At 43.7% G+C, this 22,169-nt stretch overlaps 2 protein-coding genes across 2 annotated transcripts; both read left to right on the top strand.

The window, feature by feature from the left end:
* Window positions 1-11,812: 11,812 nt before the first annotated feature.
* On the top strand, window positions 11,813-12,739 carry LOC136638746 (olfactory receptor 13H1-like). The gene has a single exon (XM_066612776.1). The coding sequence runs from the start codon at window positions 11,813-11,815 to the stop codon at window positions 12,737-12,739; it is 927 nt and encodes a 308-aa protein (XP_066468873.1).
* A 5,418-nt stretch (window positions 12,740-18,157) lies between these two features.
* Window positions 18,158-19,090, top strand: LOC136638745 (olfactory receptor 13H1-like). The gene has a single exon (XM_066612775.1). It carries the CDS (start codon window positions 18,158-18,160, stop codon window positions 19,088-19,090), a length of 933 nt encoding a protein of 310 aa, XP_066468872.1.
* The last annotated feature ends 3,079 nt before the right edge of the window (window positions 19,091-22,169 follow it).

Genomic DNA, 22,169 nt, shown 5'->3' with positions numbered 1-22,169 from the left:
GGTGTCTGTGGAAAGGATCATGTTTTGAAAAATAGAAAACTGCATTCATATCCTTACCCATCCTCTACAAAGGATTACTTAACTCAGCACACAGTGCTATGCATGTTTAATCAGGAGTACATCTCATTGTGGTTTGGGCTCACTCCCAGGTAAGCTTGCGTAGGAGTGCAGCCTTAGGGCCCAATCCTATCCAACATTCCAGCACTGGTGCAGCTGCAATGTAGCCCCGTGGTAAGGGAACAAATATTCCCATACCTTGAGGAGGCCCTGTGACTGCCTCCCCACCACAAGGTGCAGTGCATGCCCCATTGGCACAGCTGCACTGACACTGAACAACTGGATAGGATTGGGCCCTTAATTCTGATTCACATGATCATGGGGGGGGGGGGGGAATTGAATCTGTGCTCTTTTTTCATAAGTGCAAAGGATTGATGGTGAAATGGTTATCTCAATTCCACTGTGCAACCAGATCCGGATTTATTGTGCTCCTGCAATTACGGTAACATGCAAAATTGGGATCAGAATTTTATTCCAAAAGTGAACTCAAAGCCTCTGCTGGGCCCTTATCAATCCCTCCATAATTGTGAAAGGCAAGATTATAAATATAACAAATATAGATCTGGGTGATAGGACTCCTCTTTTGCAGTTTTGATAGTTTTTAATGGTGTTTTTAATGTAAAAAAAAATTTTAAACATTTTTTTATGTTAAATGTAGCATACAGTTTTATGATATTTTTTATTTATCAACCTTTTTTTCCTGGGGAGAAGGTTCTCAATATATATAATTTATATAAGATTAAATATATTTTAATAATTTTACACACACACACTTTATCCATAGCCAGTTCATTCCTGCAAATAGCCCTTTCAGTGAAAATCTGAATGAGTAGAACGGTTACATTCATTTCAATGAGAAAAAATTCTAACTTGTTCCAAAGTGAATCCAAGTTGTCCTTCAAATCACCCTAAATCAGGGATCTCCAAAGGTTTCATTTTGGAGGGCCACACCATATATTTTACACATTTTTGTGGGTCGAAAAAATCAATTTGTATAGCATGAAGGCTATACAAAAGCGACACATGGCATACTGTCTCTGTCTGATCTGTTGTGAAATTCAATTATGATTTGTTTGCATATGTGCAAAAATGACGCTATTTCCTCCCTGTGATCATTTTACAGTGTTGTTGAAAAGTTAACATGTAGAAATCTGATTTGTTTTATCTGCAGGGCTGAGGTTAATACTGAATAATTGTGGTTTGAGGGTCTTAAAGTATATGGTCCGGGTAACTGAAAATGAGGGTTGGCCAGGCTGACACCACGCTGGCCATATGGAATGGAGTGTGGTGATCAGAACCACACGTGTTAACTGTCCAGTTGCACAGTTGGGAAAAAATATTTTAAGTTGCTAAGGACTGAATAAAATCTTGTGGTGGGCCAGATGCAGCCCCTGGGCCATAGTTTGGAGACCCCTGCCCTAAATGACTAATAACATAAAAACATTATGTGTCCTGATAAAACAGAACTCATTACAGTGAATAACAATGTTATACAGAATCAATAAATTGTTCACTATTCTGCCAGTATTACTAGAGCAGGGCTTCTCAAACTAGGGCGTTGCGACGCCCCAGCCTGAGGATCCTGGCCTCTGCCCCCTTAAGGGGTGGGGGAAGGGGGAGGCAGCAGCGCAATCCCCAGGATCGCATTGCTAAGGGGGGCGCAGGGATTGGCACTTACTTACCACTCCCTGCCTCAGCCTCCTGGGGGTGCGGGGAGCCCTGTGTAACCCTCCGCAGGGCTTCCCAGACTTCAAAAGTGAAAGTGGAGCTTTCATGCTCCACTTCCAGTTTTGTGGAGGTGGGGTGCAATCACTCCACTTTCACTTTCTAAGTTTTGGGAAGCCCTGCGGTCGTGCAGGGCTCCCTGAACCCCTGGGAGGCTGCTGCAGGGACTGGTAAGTAAATGGCTTGGATGGGCTGAATTCTTCAAGTGGAAGCAGCTCCGCCTTTACCCTCCCTCTCAGTGCTCCGTTGGCTTCTCTTGTGAGTGCAAGAGGAACGAAGTGGACAGAGCGCCGAGAGGCAGAGTGCTCCAGACAACTGCAAGTACCACCACAGTAGCACGCTGAACACTTAGGAGTAATATTAGAGGGAATACTGTAGCTCAGTGCATCACTCAGCAGCTCAAGTAGCTTCCTTCAAACTGAAAGAGCATTCAGAGGATTTGTGCCATTATTTCTCTTATTTGCCAGCAGGAGGCGCCATTGCTTAACGTCACTCTTTTTGTCTCTGACCATAAATATTGTCTCTTTCTCTATAATACTGGATAATAAGACACTGTCTTCGTATACATGTTACAGATAAGTGAAAATCCGTATAGTGAACATACGTGTAGTTTGTGTGTGTGTTCAAACTAAATAATGAATTAATGAAATTGTCCTGCTTATTACTGCAGTATAAATCATTTACAGTTTGAACCACAAATTACATACCAATTGTAGCCAAGTGGTGCCTTTAACTTCCATTCAGTTTCTTCTTCATTAGCCCATTTGACATGATGGTACCATGAACGATTCATCATTAGGACCCACAGATTTGGTTAAAGAAGGTGGCCACATTTCAGAGAAGAGTAGAGGGAGCTTCTTTTGAGCAAGGAGAACTTTCTTCCTTTCTTAGGATATCTTCTCCACTTCCCTAGACCACTGCAAAAGTTTTCCACATATTTAAAAAAAACACACCCACAAATATGTGTAAAAAAGCTTACTGGATTGCAACCAGAATAATATATAGTGTTGTATTGCATAAGTTTGGGCCCAATCCTATCCAATTTTCCAGTGCTGGTGCAGTTCTGCCAGTGGGGTGTGCATTGCATCCTGTGGTGGAGGGGTCGTCACTTGGGCCTTCTCCAGATATGGGAACATTTGTTCCCTTACCACGGGACTGCATTGTGGTTACACCACAGCTGGGAAGTTGGATAGGACTGGGCCATTTGAAAAGCAACTAGAGCACAAGTATTGCTATTGTATTTACAGCAACCAGCTGCTTCAATAAAATGCATTATTTGAGACCACCAACCCAAATACAACCATGCCAAAGTTTGCCTATTAATTTTAATAGGACGGTTCTAAAAGAATAGTTGTCTTTCTTTTATATTCAAAAGCATTCAAAAAAAGTAAAACTATTTGTAATATGTCTGTCCCACGTTTCCACCACTGATGTGGGTGTCCGAGGCGGTTAACATAAAATATACAATAAAATAGAACAACGAATATGCCTAAAATAGCCAATCAGGAACAGCAGACAATATTTTAAAACAAAACATAGATATAAAACCAAAGATTATTATCTTCATGCATGATTATGTATTATGGGTCTCAAAAATGAAAATGCTGGATTTCCAGGCTTGGCTTTTAGTTTGCTTACTCTAACAGCCTTAATATCCTCAAAGCAAACAACAACTTAGAAGAATTGTTAGAAGTCTTTGTGCTGAATCTCATATCTCTGATTGATGGAATCTAAATGGTCGCTCAGTGATGGGAGTTCTTCAGGTTGGAAGGCATGCATCAATTTATCCTTGTGGAGACAAGGAGGGAGAAGGAGAGAAGCAAGCTGAAAGGCGGACAGACACAGTAAGCAATAAAGAAGCTACATAGAGGACGGAATCCAAATCAGTGACTTAGTCTGACTTACCTCATTAATAACCGTTTCACTGTAACTTATAATGGAGCCACATCTGTTCTTTTCTGAATCTACCTTTGGCTAGAAGAAAAACATTTTAGAACTACCAGGTAAGGACCGTTACTTTTTTATTAGAAGCCTTTGTATTAATAAATGTATCCAAGTTCATGACCTCATGCATGAAGACCATTGTGCTGCCAGGATTCTATGGAGACAATGTCCCATGGACTCAATTAACTGGCAAATGGCATTATTCCACATAGCAGTAAGTGAAGAGTTGTTAACAATAGCCATGGTGAACCTTGATCTAGGAAACAGATGCATTAAAATCACGTGATAGAAGTCCCTGTGAGCGATCAGATGTAATAACAGACTGAATTACCCACTACCATCAACTAGGCAGACAAGGAGTACATTTAAATCTTAAATGAAGAGACATTCAACAAAATGGGGAAAGAGGGCACAGGGAAGTATAACAAGCAGGCTGATGGATCATGCTTGAACTCAGTGGGATAGTCAGAAAGAAACAGCTTGCCCAGACGCAGTTACTCATCATGCCCAGCAGAGCAAGCTGGATCGCTAAACTGAGAGAAAAGCAGGAGAAAACCCCAATGCGTTGCTATGCTGATGAAGATTGCAGGCTGGCTTGGGGTGAAAGAGCAAGCGAAACAAAATTAATTTCCTAAATTCATTTAGCTAGAATACAGTTCCTGTCAGGCCTTTGGCATCTCTCAGGCCTTGAATTGTTGTCAGCCAGGATGTGCCTTGATGTCCAGGCCCAGCGAATGTAAACAACGTAACTGCAACACTGTTGACATAATCAGTTGCACCCTCAGGCGGGAGCCATGTGACTTGGGGAGACGTGTGCTAAGCCCATTGCTAGGCACTGGAGGAGTGGTGCCATGCACCACTGGGCAGCCAATCAGAGTTAGTCACAAGACTATGAGGTTGCCCTACTCTGATTGGCTGGCCCTTGTATATAAGGGGCCGAGAACAGACACCAAGTGTGAGTTGTTGTGGTGGATGTTCTAGGTGAAGTGCTGCTGGTTTGTTTTCTGACTTGGACTGCTTATCGTGACTGTGCCTTGCTGTATCCCTGACTTCTGGACCATTTGACTGACTACTCTTCTGCCTGCTCCTTACCAATACATTCTTCTCTACTTCACAAGCCCGTGTCTGTGGCTGTGTTTGGAACCAGTTGCTTCCTGTGCTGGCCCACTGCTCTGCTGCTGGAATATTCTGCTCTGACAAGGAAGCACATTCCATCCTCCTCTGCCAGCCTGACAGAGCAAACAAAATTAAATAAGCTAAACAAAATTAATTTCCTAAATTCATTTAGCTAGAATACAGTTCCTGTTGTTGCTCGCTACTTATGTTGTCCCAGGAATCCTGGTGTTTACATTCACTGAAGAGTTTGTACCTTCTAGAGCAGTGGTTCTCACACATTTAGCATTGGGACCCACTTTTTAGAAAAATAATCTTGTCAGGACCCACCAGAAGTGATGTCATGACCGGAAGTGACCTCACTGAGCAGGGAAATTTTTAACCATCCTAGGCTGCAATCCTACCTACACTTACCCAGGAGTAAGTCCCATTTACTATCCTTCTTTAAAGCATATACATATAGTAGTCTGTTAAAAGTACAGGCCTGAAACATTCCCCAAATGCAGTCACATGCTATGGTAGCATCAATATATCAAAAATAAAATATTGAAATGAATGGGGACCCACCTGAAATTGGCTCGTGACCCACCTAGTGGGTCACGACCCACAGTTTGAGAAACACTGTTCTAGAGGTTGTGCCTTCTACTAACCAGCATTAGATTCCAAGAGCACATCTTGCAATCACAGCAAAGCATTCTTGCACTTGATCTTATGAAATCTAGGTTTGATGAAGTCATAAGTTTCCTGATTGGATGGGGGGGGGAATCATCTAGTCTCTCCATCTCACCCATATACATCAACTGGAAGGTTTGTCCGCCCAGTTAGTGGACACATGCTAGCCTCAGTAGGAGACTTGGCTAGTCCAGACATAGAGAAAGACCAAATATACATCCAAGACTGTTGCTGCTTGGTAATGGAGTGGACAAACAAAGGATGTTTTCAGACATGTCTCAACAGCTTTTAGGCTGCTGAACCAGTACAGAAGATTCTAGGACATTAGATGTGCCCAAAACTAAGGGAAAATAGGTGAAAATGGTGAAAATACCACTCTCAACTATTTTCCTTCCTCCTTCATGCAGCCCATTGATTCCGCACTCTTTTCTCTCTTTCCTAAATAGTACTCACAGATCTCTATTTCCCAACTTTCATAGGTAATCTATTCCTAGCTTCTTTGTTCAACTCTACTTTCCAACTTATTGCATACATTCATAGCCCAGTTCTATCCTGAGCTAGAACAGACAGGTCAACTGGCCTCCACTGTATCCAGGGCCGGGTTGAGGCTGGCTGTGACATCACCCGGGGCAAGGGGAATTGATTCCCCTTACCCCAGGTAACGTAGCAGCAGCCCAAATGGGGCTACTTGGATCTGCACCACCAAAATAGGCAGAACAGATCTAAGCAGCCCTGATTAGGGTCCTTCTGGGTCTGCCCACTGCCTCCCCCCCTCAGTGATGTAGCTAAGCTGGGGCAGGGGAGATTTTGCCCCCTCCCCACAGCAGAGTAGCAATTTTCTGCCATGTGCTGGGTGTGTGTGACAGTACTTATCCCGTCACACACAACTAAGGGCGCAATCCTAACCCACTTTCCAGCACCGGCATAGCTGTGGGGCATACAGTTGGGGGGAACTCACGGAGGCCTCCTCAAGGTAAGGCAATATTTGTTCCCTTACCTTGGAGTTGCATTGTCCTTACCTCAGTGCTAGAAAGTGGGGTAGGATTGCAGCCTACGTGTGATTGTGAGTGTATTACTGGTCTTTTGTTTATTTTTTCCTCTTGTACTGCATTTATTTGGATTCCCCCTCCATATTGTAAATAATCGCTAAATCAACTGTGTAGTGTGCTTTGAACTCTTTTGCTTCTTTCCTTTTCTCCTCTAAAATGCCAATTTCCTCCAAGTGTACAACTGAGTAGGTGTAGTAACAATGGTTACAGTCCAACACAAAGTAAGGCATGCTTAAACTGCATGTGAGGTATGCTAACTGCAGATTTCCCCCCTTCAGAATTACTTAATTCTCCCTTTGCGGTTTTGCTTTCAGGGTTAATTCCTTGATACATTTTGGGGGCTTTCCTAATCTATGAGCTTTCAGTGCTTCTTTGTCTGATAGAGCAACAAGAGTGCTTAAGTTTGGAGCTATTTGTTTCTGTGGGTGGGGAATGTGTGGTTATCCAGCCCTGGTTGTCCCAAAGACATCAGAAAGGTTTAGGTCAGATCAGAAATTCAAGTGAATTTTGTCTTGTTATGTTCTTACACCTTCATAAGGACCAGCCTATGTCCACAAGGAGGCCCCAACTGCTGATCCCAGCAGGGGCAGTGGACCATAACACAGGAAAGAGAGAAACTGGAGATAAATCTTATTATATGAGTTACAAAGGAGATGTTTATGGAGATCATTAAGGCTTGGAGTCTGAATGCTATTTTCCTCTTCCCTGTACTGGTCATATACTTTTAGGAATAATCGATTCTTTAAAGTGCTAATGTGATATCCTCGGAGTTCAATTAAAGACCAGTCTTTGGAATCACCCCTGGGCCTACCTGTCATACTCCAGAGGACCCATAGCATGTTAACCACTAGGGATCCAGTGCGTCCTAAATCATTACCTTCTTTCCCCAAGAATAGATAGAGCCGTCTTCAGTGAAACACTGAAACCTACATCTAAATATAAGCTAGGAAAATTAATCAACAGCTGCAGAATATCTCTGAAAAAGACCATTAACTTTCCACCATTTTTTCCATTGTATGATGTTTTTCCTGCTAGAGTGGACAAGGAATCTTGAATACCCCTCACAGCTCACAGATCATCAGGTGGAAACAGTGTGAGCATTGATCTTAGCAAAGCCCCAAAGCACACTTTTGGAACCAAGGCAGAGATGAGCTGCTCCTGAAGGTAATTGAATTTCTCTGACCTTGAACACATGTGCAAGCTTGTTGGCAAGAAGAGCTCTTACTGCTTGACCTGGCTCTTGAAAGGTACTTGGAGTAAAGAGTTCCAATTACCACATATCTCAGTCTTCTCTCAAGGCATCACTGTATGAATTGACGCTGGGTAAGTAAAAGTACTTTAGCTACAGAATGGATGTATGTCAAAACCAGCTTTAGGACTGCATTTTCATTCTTGTTTTTTTTCTTTTATTTCATTCAGGGTCCAAACCTATGCAACTTTCCCGTGGTCATGCAACCACAATGCAGCCTCAAGGTCATGACGCCCCAGCCTGTGGGTCCTGGCCACTTTCACCTTAAGGGACAGGGGCAGCCTGGAGGCAGGGAGGAGGCAGCGGCGCGATCCCCGGGATTGCGCCATTCAGGGGGCTGCAGGGGCTTGGCTGCACGTACCTGAGCCTCCTGCAGCCTCCCGGATGTGTGGGGCGCCATGCCACCTTCTGCAGCTTTGAAAGCTAAAGTGGAGCAATCGCACCCCGCCTCCGCTAAAGTGGAAGTGGAGCGCGATCACTCTACTTTCACTTCTGATGCTGCGGGGAGCCCTGCAGAAGGTCGCCCAGGTCTCCCTGCACCCCAGGAGGCTGCAGGAGGCTCAGGTACGTGCAGCCAAGCCCCTGCAGCCACCCTGAGTGGCGCAATCCTGGGGATAGTGCCACTAACGTCCCCTGCCCCCACTGCCTCCCCCCAGCCCCTGGAAGAACTTAGAGCAGCTCAAACTCTCCCTGAGAATTTGAAAACCGCCGCCTTACCTTGAGGAAACTTCCACGACTGGCCACCCACTGCAGGATGCAGCAAACACCCTGTTGGCATGGCTGCATCAGCGCTGGAAAGTTGGATAGGTTTCGGCCCCCAGTTATTTTGAAGCTTTTGTATACCTCAGGTTCCTTTCTGTTGCATTAAGAAATACATTGGGACTTACTGAAATGCAAGTAGAACCTCAAGCTGAAGCACAAAATGATGACCAGAGGAGCATTGATAGCAGTGACTTGAGAGGACTGAGAATGTGGAAAGAGAAATAAATGCAACAGATAATGAAAGGCATCTGTAAGCTTGTAGCACCCCTCTTCATTCTTTATGCCCCTAATGTTTATGCCTCCTAATGGGCAGGAGGTCTAGTCTAGAGGGTAGAGCCTCCATTTGCCTGAAGATAACATCCGAAGGTTGCCAGTTCGAGGCCACCAGCACAGTGCGACCTTGAAGCAGCTGACAAGCTGAGCAGAGCAATTCCATCTGCTCTGAGTGTGGGAGGATGGAGGCCAGAATGTGCGACGAGATCAAGAAAGAAACATCTGAATGTTGTGGTTTCTTGAAAGATAGAAACCTTCTTTCAAATTGTAAAAATCCCTACGGGGATTTAATTTGCCTGCCTATGTAAACTGCCCTGAATAAAGTCTAAGGGGAAATCAGAGGACCAAGAAAGGCGGTATAGAAATACCTGTATTATTATTATTATTATTATTATTATTATTATTATTATTAATGTTGCTTCCTTTTCTGCCTATTTCCATTGGGATTAATGGAAAAAATAATTTCCATTAATAGAATGCATAAGTTCAATAAGAATTCTATTAAGTTCAATAGAATGCATGCATGAAGACCCCAGATTCAGGTCCAGATTGTGGTGTGGGGTAGGGCTAATGCCTCTCTATCTCCACCATGGTCCCAATCCAGATCAGAGTACTGCAAGTGAATAAAAGTATGCCGCAATTAGTGGTAATTTGGTTAATATTAATTTTAGGCTAATGAGTAAAGATACCACAACTGACGTTATAATAGTTCATTAGTATCCAAGTTATTGGACAGGGAATTCTCCTCTTCCTCCCCGTCTGTGCATCGGTATATCTGAATGCGCCGACCAGCTCCCACCTAAGGAGGTGCAAACGTGCTTTACGGCATGTTTGTTACCCTCCAGGGCCACCTATGCCGGCATAACTGCCGGTTAGGATTGCGCCCTCAGTGACATAAATAATAACATCTGTGCAGTAGAACTTTTGGATCTGTAAGAATGAAAGGAGGCTTTGATTTTAAACTGAATAAAAGTATGCCACAGTTAGTGGTAATTTGGTTAATACTAATTTTCAGCTAATGAGTAAAGAAAACACAACTGTGGTTATAACAGTTCTTTAGTATCCAAGTTATTGGATAGGGAATTCTCCTCTTCCCCCTCCCCCCAACAAATAATAGGCAAGTAGATGAGATTGTACAGGTGGAAACACTAACAGCACAATCCTATGTATGACTACTCAAAAGTAACAACCATTGTGTTTCTTAGGACTTATCCCAGGAAAGTGTGGATAGGATTGTAGCTCCATTGACTTAATTCTGAGTGCCTAGGATTCTGTTCATTTTTTTAGATACCACTGAATTCAGCATTACTGGTGGTGCGAAGTTAGGGAATGGCAATCTGTATATTCTCAGGGGCAGTGTTTTTACAGTTAATTGGTACCCTGACTAGGAACCTGATGGAGTGAGAGTGAGAGAGAGAGATGGCTGCTCATCGAAGGGAACAGTAAGAAGTGCTGCTAAATTTCACCTACACTTAAATTTTCACATGAATTTGGAGACACCTGCCCAAATAAAATATCTGAGAAGTAATAAGAGAATAAGAACAGAATCATATCTGAAGGAGTAGCACAATTTCACTCCCTCTCATTCTTTTTGCGTCTTGAGCCTGCTCCAGATATCCCCACTTCACATCCAGCAACTGGGAGAGGGCAGCAGGCTTGTTGTGTCTGCTGGATACAAGCCTGCTCCCCTCTGCTGGATGCAGAGTAGGAATATCTGCCCTGCTCTTGACCCACCCCGCTGGCCACATCCCACTGCAGTCACACATTTGAAATTGGCCAAAGGCAGAAATGGAAGGAGCAGAGAGGGTTCCTCCACATGATTTGGAAACCTTCATGGTCAGGGTTCCAAATGACATGGAAGAACCCCCTGAATGTTCAGACCCATCCCTTACTGATAAATGGCCTGATCTTCAGGCAATGTGGCCAGCAGAATGTGTCAGTGTCAGGGGGTGTGACTAGATCCCCCCACCCAGAGATTTGCTGAGTGTGTATCCGCGAAGGGGGCATGTCTTTTGGTTTTGTTAAAAGCCTTTTGATTAAATCTGGGTTCTAGTTTCCTTTAGGAGAAAGCAGTGGAGGTCTAGGGTGCCCTTGCATAATCTGAATATGACTTGAGTAGGCAGAATCATAAAAGGGATCATAGCCATTTATTTACAACTAGGTATGCTTGAGCTTATTGATTTCAATGAATCCAATATCTAGCTCAGAAATAGTTTGTGTGTCTACTCAGAATTATCCTCCATTGGATTCGGTAGGGCTTACTCTCAGGTAAGAGCGTAGAGGATTGTAGTCTAGCAACCCAATCCAACATAAATCCCTGTGCGGTGATGTTGCAGGCGTCTTTGGCTGCTGGAGGTCTCTTTGGGGTAAGGGCACATTTGTCCGCTTGTCCCAGCAGAAGCTCCATCAGCCACAAGGGATCAACTGAGACCTGTGCCAGCGATATCACTGCTGCAAGTCCACGTTGATCTGTGTAGACAGGTCCAAAAATGGTTTTTGGATATAGAGCACACTAGCGCTACCAGTCCTGTTCCCCTTCTGGCTCCAATCTGCCCACACCGCACCCCCTTTGCCACTCTGTTCCACCATCCCCCATCCCATTCAATACCCTTTCTGCCCTCCTTCCGCCTCTGTGCTGGACTTACTTGCTCCAGCGGGCCTCCTGACAACTGCTGGCGCCAGGGGGAAGGCTTACAGCATCTTTGTAACTGAATGGACATTCTGCCTGTGCAGAACCTTCTTAGAATTGGGCCATAAATGTCATTGATTTCAGCCAGAATAATGTGCATAACGGTCCCTTCTACAGCATCCATTCCACTTCAACATGCTTCATTTTATGATGGATGGTGGAGAGAATTAAAACATTTCAACTATTTAGGCATCAGCAGCAGTTTGAAACCTTTTACAGTGCCATGTCTGAACAATTTGTTCTATTTTTCCTTGCAGAAGAGACCCGGCAGAGAATGTAATGGGAGCTTCAAACAGGACAATGGTGACTGAATTCATTTTAATCGGGTTATCGCAACACCCAAGAGCTCAGGCTGTGTTCTTTGGGTTACTCTTGGTGGCTTACCTCATCAGCTTTCTTGGCAATGGCCTCCTCATCCTGCTGAGTATCACTGACCCACGGCTTCATACCCCCATGTATTTCTTCCTCAGTGTCCTCTCCTCAATAGACCTCATCCTCACCAGCAATGCAATTCCTGAGGTGTTGGCCAACTGCTTTATTCCCAGACCCACAATCTCCTTGTCCAGATGCTTGGCCCAGATGTACATTGGTGTATTACTCATTTCAACCGAATGCATTCTCCTTGCTATCATGGCATATGACCGCTTTGCAGCCATATGCCAACCTCTACATTACATGCAGATCATGAGTTTGAGACTTTGCATCTCTCTGGTGGCTGCATCTGTGGCCCTTGCCCTCCTGATAACTCTGATCACAGTGGTGTTGCAGCCCACTGACTTCTGTGGCCAACACATCATCAACCACTTTGTATGTGAGCTGGAGTCTTTCCTCAAGCTTGCCTGCTCTGACACGCATATTAGTGAGATTTTCATGCATGTTTCCAGCCTCTTTATCCTAATACCACCCTTTGGTTTCATTGTTGTCACGTATGGGCGCATAGGTCTGGCTGTGCTGCGTATCAATTCAACACAGGGGCGCAAGAAAGCGTTCTCCACCTGTAGCTCTCACCTTGCTGTGGTGAGTATCTTTTATGGCACAATCATGATCATGTACTTGAAGCCCCAAGAAAAGTCTGTTTCTGACCAGGAAAAGGTCATATCTGTAGCATACGGGGCTCTAACTCCCATGCTGAACCCTCTGATCTACAGCTTGAGGAACCGAGATGTGAAGGGGGCATTCTGGAAACTCTTTGGAAGGAAAGTATAAGAATAAAGAATGGTGTCCCCTACTTATAATGCCTAGTGGATAATTACTGGCAACCATCATGCTACAAGAGTTTGTGGTGAAGATTCTCGCTTCAGTCATCTGGTTTCCCTAGTCACTTGGAGAAAGATGAACTTTCCTGTAAAGCTGTTGCACTTATGGTGAAAACCGCGCTGTTCCTGAAAGACCTGCATCTATTTTGCTACATGTGGTGGGATGCTGCTGCCAGTCATGGCTTCCCATCCATCTCCTGCACACGTCAGCATAAAACCACATACATTCATCGCATGAGGAATGCTTGTGGTTTCTTACACAGGAGCGATGTCCACGTTGGAAAGTCATCTGGTATAAAGAAGGCTTCAGATTGGACAAAATGAGCAGGAGCCATTATGTTTGGTAATTTTTACCAAACTGGGAATTCCGCTATTGAGGGGTCCAAATGCAAGAATATAAGATTTTTTCCTAGGTGTTTCGTCTTATAATTCTTTAATTTCTTAGTCAGGAACAAAGCTGAGCTTGGAAAAGCAAACTACCGCAGATTCCCAAGCATAAGTCGATCTCACAGAGAAGTTGAGGGCACATTTTGAGCCAAAATCATGGAATTTTTTATGACCGTTGGATAAGTTGGGGGGGGGGTGTTAAAATTAAGGGGGTTGTCTGATTTTACCCACGACCAGATCCTGAAAAATAACCTACAAATAATTGTTTCATAAGAACTTACAGTCTCTAATTTATTAAAAATATATTAAAATATCATAAGATACATTTTTGTTCATTAACTATTTAAATTCTGGCCTTCACAACCTTTTTGTAAACACTATCAGAGTAAGTAAACTGTAAACAACATACCAGTAGAACCATTAATCAAATCCCTCTTTGTGGTGCCTGGTGTGTTAACAAACATATACCATATAACTTATAACACATAACTGGGAGTGTGCAATTCAGTTCATAGGAGAGTGACAAACAACAAGGAATGAGCATGAATAAGTGCAGCACATAATTGCAACCTGATTTACTCAGAAGTAGGCCCATTGCTTTCCATGGGTGTTATTCGTAAGTAATGGTGCACTGAATTGTACCTGGGACTCGAGTCAAATAGAGTCCCAAAAATGCTCTGGACGAGTCTGGACGAGTCCCCACGGTCCCCAGATATCCCATACCTGTAAAAGAGGTGCAGAAAGCACCGATCAGTTCCTGACAAACCCCAGTGATGGGACACCTCCCCCCCATTCACATCACACTTTCAGAAGGGGCACCAGGCACACCAGGGCATGGAGGAACAGGGACTGGGAGGTGCCTGACCTCAGAAAGGTGGGAGGGGGTGGGACAAATTGTGTGAGAGCAGGGACAGAAGTGGCAAGAGGGAGGGGGGATCACATGCAGCAGCTGGGAAGCTTACTATTATGACCCAATTCTTTGCAGCTCTACTCAGAAGTAGTCCCATTGCTGCTGGTCATTCAATGACCTTGCTGGAGCCATGAGTTTCTCTTTGATGGCTAGGAACCACCTCCACCCCGGCTTCTCCCTTCACACATCCAGGGAATAAAACCTTTGTTCAATGCTAATCTGTTCCTTCAGAGATGGACAAGGGAGCCCTCTCCCGCCTCCCTCCCTCCTCCTGCTTGATGCAAAACCCAAACATTAACCCTTCCCTGCCTCCTGGCCGGAATTTTCCTGCTGCTGCTCACCTGGTCTGAACGATGGCCCCACAGGGTCTTTCACGCCCCCAAAAAGGTAAGCAAGACACAGTCTCAAGACTGACCACATGGGGACTCATTTCTGAGTCAGTGGCCTCAGACTCGAGTCAGTGCTGCAGTCATTGACACATGTGACTCAAGTGTACACGAGTCAGCAAAAAACACATGTTTTTGTGACTTGGATTCGAGTCACCTGACTTGGGTAGACATGGCTAAGGTTGCACTGTAAGGGAATTAATGTCTTTGTTTTCCCTTTCCATTCTACGTCATTCTGCCAAAACTCTCTCTGTGTAGTATGATGTGTTAGGGCTTCTTTTCTTTCTCTTTTAAGAATGTAACCACTTTCCTTGGCTGGACAAGATATTGTTCCCCAGGTTGACTTGAAATAATTCCACTCCACCCCTCATTTTTGGCTTAGTTTCTTTTTCTTAATTATATTTTGACCCCTAGCTTGCTTAGGCCATGTTCACTGGTGCTCCCACGGGGTATTTCCATTGCTAGAATTGTTCACATTCACCCCCGTGACTGATTTTAAACAGAACCATTAGTTTCTATGCTCTCTTAGGAAGGGATTTCTTCATCAGATGCCCTATCATCTGCCTCGTTCATCCCAAACTAGGATGATAGTCGTGGCTACCTACCACTTTCACCCCCTCTTCTGCTGAGCCTAGTAAATTAGTGAAGCAAACAACAGAAAAGAGTATCCTAGGTGCAAGCCACCAAGTGGTACGGTGGCTTCCCTAATTAACGTCTAATTAAAAATGAGTTTCCGTTGGCATTCAGTTTCACCTTTTTGTCAGGGGAGCTGAAGAACCTGCTAAGCAGTTCACCTTAGATCAGGCGTCGGCAAACCTTTTGGCAAGAGGACTGCGTTATATATCTGACACTGTGTCAAGGGCTGGAAAACAAACAAACAAACAAACAAACAAACAAACAAACAAACAATACATGGAGAAAAGATTTGTGGAGAGGTTGGTTGAATACAATAAGTGGGTGGGAGTGGAAGGAGGTGGGGAGCAGAGGGCAAAATTGACTTGCGGAGAAAGAGGGGGAATGGATGTTGCAACAGGATTGAAAAACATTCATATAATAGAATTACATTATTCCATTTCATTACATTCAGCACCTCTAATGGCTGAATGAGGTATATACTGATGCTCGGAGACCTGGAATATATTGGGTGTATATACGTCATTTAGCCACTAGAGGTTTGGAATGTAATGCAATGTAAAATTACATTACATTGCATTACATTCAGCTCCTCTAGTGGCTAAATGTGGTGTATACCCATGCTGGGAAATCTGGAAGTGCATCTGTTGAGCTATTTTTAGCCCTGAGAGGCTGGAGAACTGCGCAAGCCGGATAAAATCCTCTAGAGGGCCAGATTTGGCCCATGGACCAGGGTTTGGAGACCCCTGCCTTAGATGAAGAAAACATAGGACCTGCCATGTGACACCCCCACCCCCAACAGTTCTGTCTATTGACCTTCCATGCTTTGATCATGGGAGAAGACTGGCAGGGTGGATTTAAACCCCTCTCTCGTGGAAGCACCATCCACTAGTTCATGATTAAATATCTCTGTTCAGCCAACTAGATTTCAAAGAACTTGTCTTTGGATGGTGCCTGTGATGGTTGCTCATGATGGTTAGCAGAACTTTGTCCATGTTTGACATATTGTCAGTTGGAGGAGAAATAATGAACGGAGAAAGAAAGATAAAAAGTCTAACAGTCACATTAGGACTCAGATACCATCCTTCCCCTTCCCAATAGTGTTCATACAGATTTAGGCAGAAGAAAAAATAATTGGTCCTTGAAACAAAAGTGCTTCAGTAAGTGATCTCCTTGGAGTTCAATTAAGGTCCGGTTCTTGGAAACACCTGTGGGTCAACCTGTAATGCTCCAGAAGGACCTAGTGTAGTGATGGAGCTTGTAAACCACTAGGGGGACAAGTACCAGCAAAGTCATTAGCTGTTGTCTCCAGGAATGATGAGAGCTGTTTTCTGTGAAGGGATGAAGCACTGATCTTCCATTATGACCCACATAACAACATTCTCTATAACTATAAAGCACGTCTGGAGGTTTGGCTTCCAAGTTGTCAGTTTTAGGTGGAAACAGTTATGGTTCAACATTTCTGTTGGCAAAACACAAAAAGGACAGCATGTGAAGATTCCAGAAGGTGGTATTCATGAAGGTGGAATGGATGTGACTGAATGACCTGACCTCGGAGATGAATGTGAGTCTGTTGACATGAAAGGTTTTCACTGTAACTGGCTGTCTTCACTCTGACTGTATCTTCTTCTAATCTATTCTAATGGCTTTGAAATGTTCTTGCCCAGTTCCATCCTCACCAACAGTCTAACAACACAATCCTAGGCATGTCTACTCAGAGGTCCCATTGGATCCAATAGGGCTTACTCCCAGGAATTGCATATAGGATTATATTATAGCCTACGAGGGCTAGAGAAATATATATGGACACTGCTGAATCTCTGATGGAATTAGTCTGCGGAAATGCAAAACAGAAGTTTGTGGAGCTTCTCCCAAACTCTGGGTCATTAAACAAGTGAGAGTTTGCAGTGTGATAAATAAAGGAAGGAATAAGGCTGCAATCCTAACTGCACTTTCCTGAGAGTAAGACCCATTGAACAAAATAGGAGTTACTTTGAGTAGACCTGGTTAGGATTGTGCCCTATGTCACCTGCTGTAGACCCTGTCATGTTCATGTCTAGCGACAGTCAGTGACTCCTACTGTCAGCCAACAGCTGTACAGTTGAGGATATAGAACCTCTTGTATTTTAAGTACAAAGTACTCAACAATAACAATAACAATAACAGGAATCAAACTGAAACAGTTTACGAGAAGTATTGAATTCTACCAAGCTCCATTTCAAAATGGCAATGTGTATTTTAAAGTCATTCAGCAATAGAATCCATACATGCTGATAAAACGATAAAAAAGACAATTGCTTCTTGTTCCATTTCTGGTTCTCATTTCATGACTCCCAATCCAGCTAGAGAGGGTGGTGGCAGCTAAGGGGGTGGCTACTCACTAAATGGCATGTGAAATCACATTTGGGCGTTCTCAGAGGCACTAATCTTTATAAGTACTTTGGGGCTCAAGGTCAGGGTTTTGATGTCCGGCGGACAAGTAATGGACTGTGATTTCTCCAGGGTTATGTTCAGGCGTCCGTACCAGCCTCGCCTCCTTTGAAGCTACTGCCACACCCGGCTGGCATTCCCATAGTCAGCCTCCTTCATCATTGTCGTTATTGTTGTCAGTAGGTAGCTACTCACTTTCACTTGCTTTTTTTCAAAGCAGAATTGGTTAAATGAGAGTGGTAAAAGGGAAATGAAGGAGGCCAACCCTTTTGCTAAACAACTTCGCTCTGCTTAACTTTCAGAGCAGCACTTGGACAGAAATGGCTTTTAGGACCTTAATTAAAAATCTTCCAAATCCTATGAACATCACAGAATTGTACTTTTGATGTATTCTTTTCAGAAAAGGGGTTCCACCATTTCTCAAACAATGAATATCCCTATTTTAACATAAAGGATCCGTATTGCATTTTTCAGGAAACATCAGTGTGTTGTCTCTATAAATATAATTGGGGGAAGAGATTCTCACACCCACAAGGATACAGTATGAAGTGCTTCATCTCTTAAGATCTTTCTGTCAACTCCAACTACGTTATTCTTTCCTCCAGGAAAAGCACAGAATGCCATGGGAGCTTCAAATGAGACGATGGTGACAGAGTTCATCTTGATCGGGTTATCGCAACACCCGAGGGCTCAGGCTGTGTTCTTTGGTCTCCTCTTGGTGGCTTACCTCATCAGCTTTCTTGGCAATGGGCTCCTCATCCTGCTGAGTATCGCTGACCCACGGCTTCATACCCCCATGTATTTCTTCCTCTGTGTCCTCTCTTCAATAGACCTCATCTTCACCAGCAACACAGTTCCTGAGGCATTGGCTAACTGCTTTATTCCCAGACCCACAATCTCCTTCTCCAGATGCTTGGCCCAGATGTACATTGGTCTATTGCTCGTCTCAACGGAGTGCTTCCTCCTTGCTGTCATGGCATACGACCGTTTTGCAGCCATATGCCGGCCTCTGCATTACATGCAAGTCATGAGTTGGAGATTATGCATTTCTCTGGTGATTGTGTCTCTGTCTCTCTCCTTCCTGATAACCCTAATCAATGTGGTGTTGCAGCCCACTCACTTCTGTGGCCAACACATCATCAATCACTTTGCATGTGAGCTGCAGTCCTTCCTCAAACTAGCCTGCTCTGACACACATGCAAGCGAGCTTTTTGTGCAAATTTCCAGCCTCTTTGTTGTACTACTACCCTTTGGTTTCATTGTTGCCACGTATGGGCGCATAGGCCTGGCTGTGCTGCGTATCAGTTCAACACTGGGGCGCAAGAAAGCCTTCTCCACTTGCAGCTCTCACCTCGCTGTGGTCAGTCTCTTTTACGGTACAATCATGATCATGTACTTGAAGCCCCAAGAAAAACCTGTTTCCGACAAGGAAAAGGTAATAACTGTAGCGTATGGGGCTCTAACTCCCATGCTGAACCCTCTGATCTACAGCTTGAGGAACAGAGATGTGAAGGGGGCTTTCTGGAAACTGCTTGGAAGGAAATTGTCAGAGTAAAGAAGCATGCACTCCACTTACGTGGCACTGGGGCTCAACACTGGTAATATCTGATGGTGATCATTTGCTACATGAGGTAGTGGCAGATTACAGCTTTTGTCCCCAGTGTGAGGTCACTTTAGTCAAGATTAACTTTCTTATCCAGAAATTCTTTTGGTTTTGAAAATGGGATAGTCAGGAGTGACTGCTATACTGGCACCTATTTATGTTTTTGAAAGGAACTGCTTGATTGTTCCTTTGAAAATGTTTGCCCTCTTGTGAGTTTTTTTGCTTTAAATAAATAAAAAAAGACTTTCAGTGATGCCTTGTACCAAGCTCCTTCCGCATGTGATTACATGTATAACCTAATTACCCATGGATTTTTCCACTGGGGGGGGGGAATCCAAAGATTTTTCTATCTCAACACTGAAGAGAAGTATCGTTTAAATCACGGGTCTCTAAACTTTTTGGCCGAAGGGCCTACAATCAAATAACTGGCATGCTGTCAAGGGAAAAAAATTAAATATAAAATTTAAATAAATACATTAGAGATGGATGACTGGAATAAATGAATGAATGAATGAATGGACTCAAATGTCCAGGATTTCTCCAAGCACCAACACAGCCCAAGAAATAAAGCACACACACTTCAATGGACCTCCATTCCCCCACCCCACAAGCACAACTCTGGTTGTGTTCGGTCAACTGGGCCACAGGCTCTCAGGGGATCAGAGGCTGGTTGCGGGCTGGATAGAGGCACTCTGCGGGCCGCATCTGGCTCCCGGGCCGGGGTTTGGAAACCCATGCTTTAAATTAAAGGAAAACAGTCCTTTAATAATGCAAGAGAGGGTACCCAGCTGACAATCCATCCATCATTCTCGCTCCAGGCTTCACTCCCCCCTTCCCCCAGAGCATGTGAAGGAAGGCTAAATGGAAGCTATTATCACCATTCTTTTCCCTCACTGGGGCTCCTGGTGAAGAGAGGGATTGTTTCCTCCTAGTGAAGCCTAAGCTCCTGGAGAGAGACTGATTGCCTCTGTGTGCATTTCAAAAGGTCAGTAAGTTTTTTTTTAAATCAGGGGAGCAAAGGGACTTTGTTTTTTAAATTGATTTGCTTTAGTGCATTTTTTGCCATCCACGTGAGTTTTGGGAAGGTAACCTTCGCGAATAATGAGACTCAACCTGTATAGCAGTAGTGAATAAAACAGAAGTAGGCAGCATTAAAAAATAGCAGTAACAAATACCCAAAGAAAAGTAGTGCTAAAAACACTGAACAGTAATAATATTTTTTGAAGCCAAGGTGCTTCTTCCCTCTAGCTGAGCACCCAAATTGACTCCACCCAGCCTGTAATGGGCTGGGCAGAATCAGTCAAGAAGACAGAACCGGACAGAGCTTGGAGGGCCTTTTTGAACCTTCACACCTCTCTTAGTTTACAAGCAGAATTTCCCTAAATGCTCCCCTGTACTAGGGTCCTGAGTCTTCAAGAGGATTCTCTTGCAACAGAGGAGAAGGTGAAGTCAAGAAAGTGAAGCAATTCCTCTCACTTAGGAAGGAGTGTCCCCTTTAGAGGATCGTAGGGCTACATGAGAAGGGGGAGATCAAAACTACATGAGGGCCTACAATGAAAATTTCACTAATGGGGGGGGGAATGCTTGTTTGACCAATCTCTTTCTCTAATTCAAGGGAGCATCAAAATTATACCATAAATCATGCCTGAGAATGGGGATTATCACTTAATTGGAAGAGGCACATCAATTATTTCTAGCTCTTATTGAGCATCAGATGATGAACAACACCAGTTGCCCAAATTTGAGGTGACACAAACGCACAATAGCCAGCACTTGGCTGTTTGGGCAGAAGGACATACAGCCCTTGTCTTTTGAGGTAGAGGCTTCCCTGCTAGCATAGGTCATCCTTCTCAAGAGACATTGCAAAGAACCAAAGTTTGGTTCAGGGAATTCAGCAGCCCACTGGAGATTTACAACCTGTTGGCGGCACCAAGACTGCATCTCTAACTGGCTTTCTCCAGAACACTTCCTGAATTCTTGTTCTGATGCTACAACACCAAACACAGCAATAGAAACTGCAGTCTGGACATAACTTTTAAGTTTATCGTTTTCACAGACAGAAGAGAAAATTCTGCCTTGGGTCCCTTTGGAGAGAAAGGCGGGGTATGAAAAAGTAAATAAATAAAATAATAAATAAAATTCAGAAAATTTGACGAAAACATAATTTTTTAAATTTAATTAAGATTTCAACTTCTTTTGCTCCCAAAAGGAAGACAGTCCTTTAGGACCCATTTACACACACTCAGAGGTCTCTTGAGCAGCCTTTTTCTTGTATTTGTTATATACTATATTTGGTATGTTTCACTACCGGCATTTCTGGTCTTCCCATCGTCTTACAGTAATTAACTCATCCAAACTAGTTGTTCAGGCTATTACTCATTTTTTCTTCTCTTGGGGTAACTCATTCATTCCAGCTGCTCTCCAGGCTTTTAATGCCAAAGTTACACCTCAAATTTTGTATGGCATTCCTGTTTGGATGCCAGCATTAAATGATTCGATTGAAAAAATACATTCTAATTTTCTATACAAGATCTTAGGTGTACCGCATTGCGTTCCCTTCGCAGCACTTTGCCTGGAGACAGGCCAATATAGGCTGGAGTTTCTAGCTTGGTCCAGTTTCTTAATATACTGGGCCAAAGTGTGCTTCAGGGCTGACCAAAATCCATTGTTAAAGGGGTTATTGACTGACCCGCTGTTTTCTCCTTGCTTAGCTCTATTCAATAAGAAAATTAGACAAATGGGTCTTGAGGAAGATCTACAAGGAGCTGCTACACTTGAGATTTCTATCAGGCTCTTGATAACAAGACTAACAGACATAGAAAGGCAAGAGATTTTGGCTGCTGCACAAAAAAAATGTTTGCCCCTAAATTTCCATCTTAACAATACCTTTGATCTACAACCAAAATACCTGTCCTTCTTAGAGTGCCCCTTTGAAAGGAGGGCTTTGACATTAGCCTGATGCAAAGTGTTGCCTTCTAATGACCTACTTGGTAGGTTTAGAAATGCCCCAAAGGAAGAACGATTTTGCAGT

Source organism: Tiliqua scincoides, chromosome 2, assembly GCF_035046505.1.
Source record: "Tiliqua scincoides isolate rTilSci1 chromosome 2, rTilSci1.hap2, whole genome shotgun sequence".
In the NCBI taxonomy this organism is placed as follows: Eukaryota; Metazoa; Chordata; class Lepidosauria; order Squamata; family Scincidae; genus Tiliqua; species Tiliqua scincoides.
This window is presented reverse-complemented; position numbering and strand designations above follow the sequence as displayed.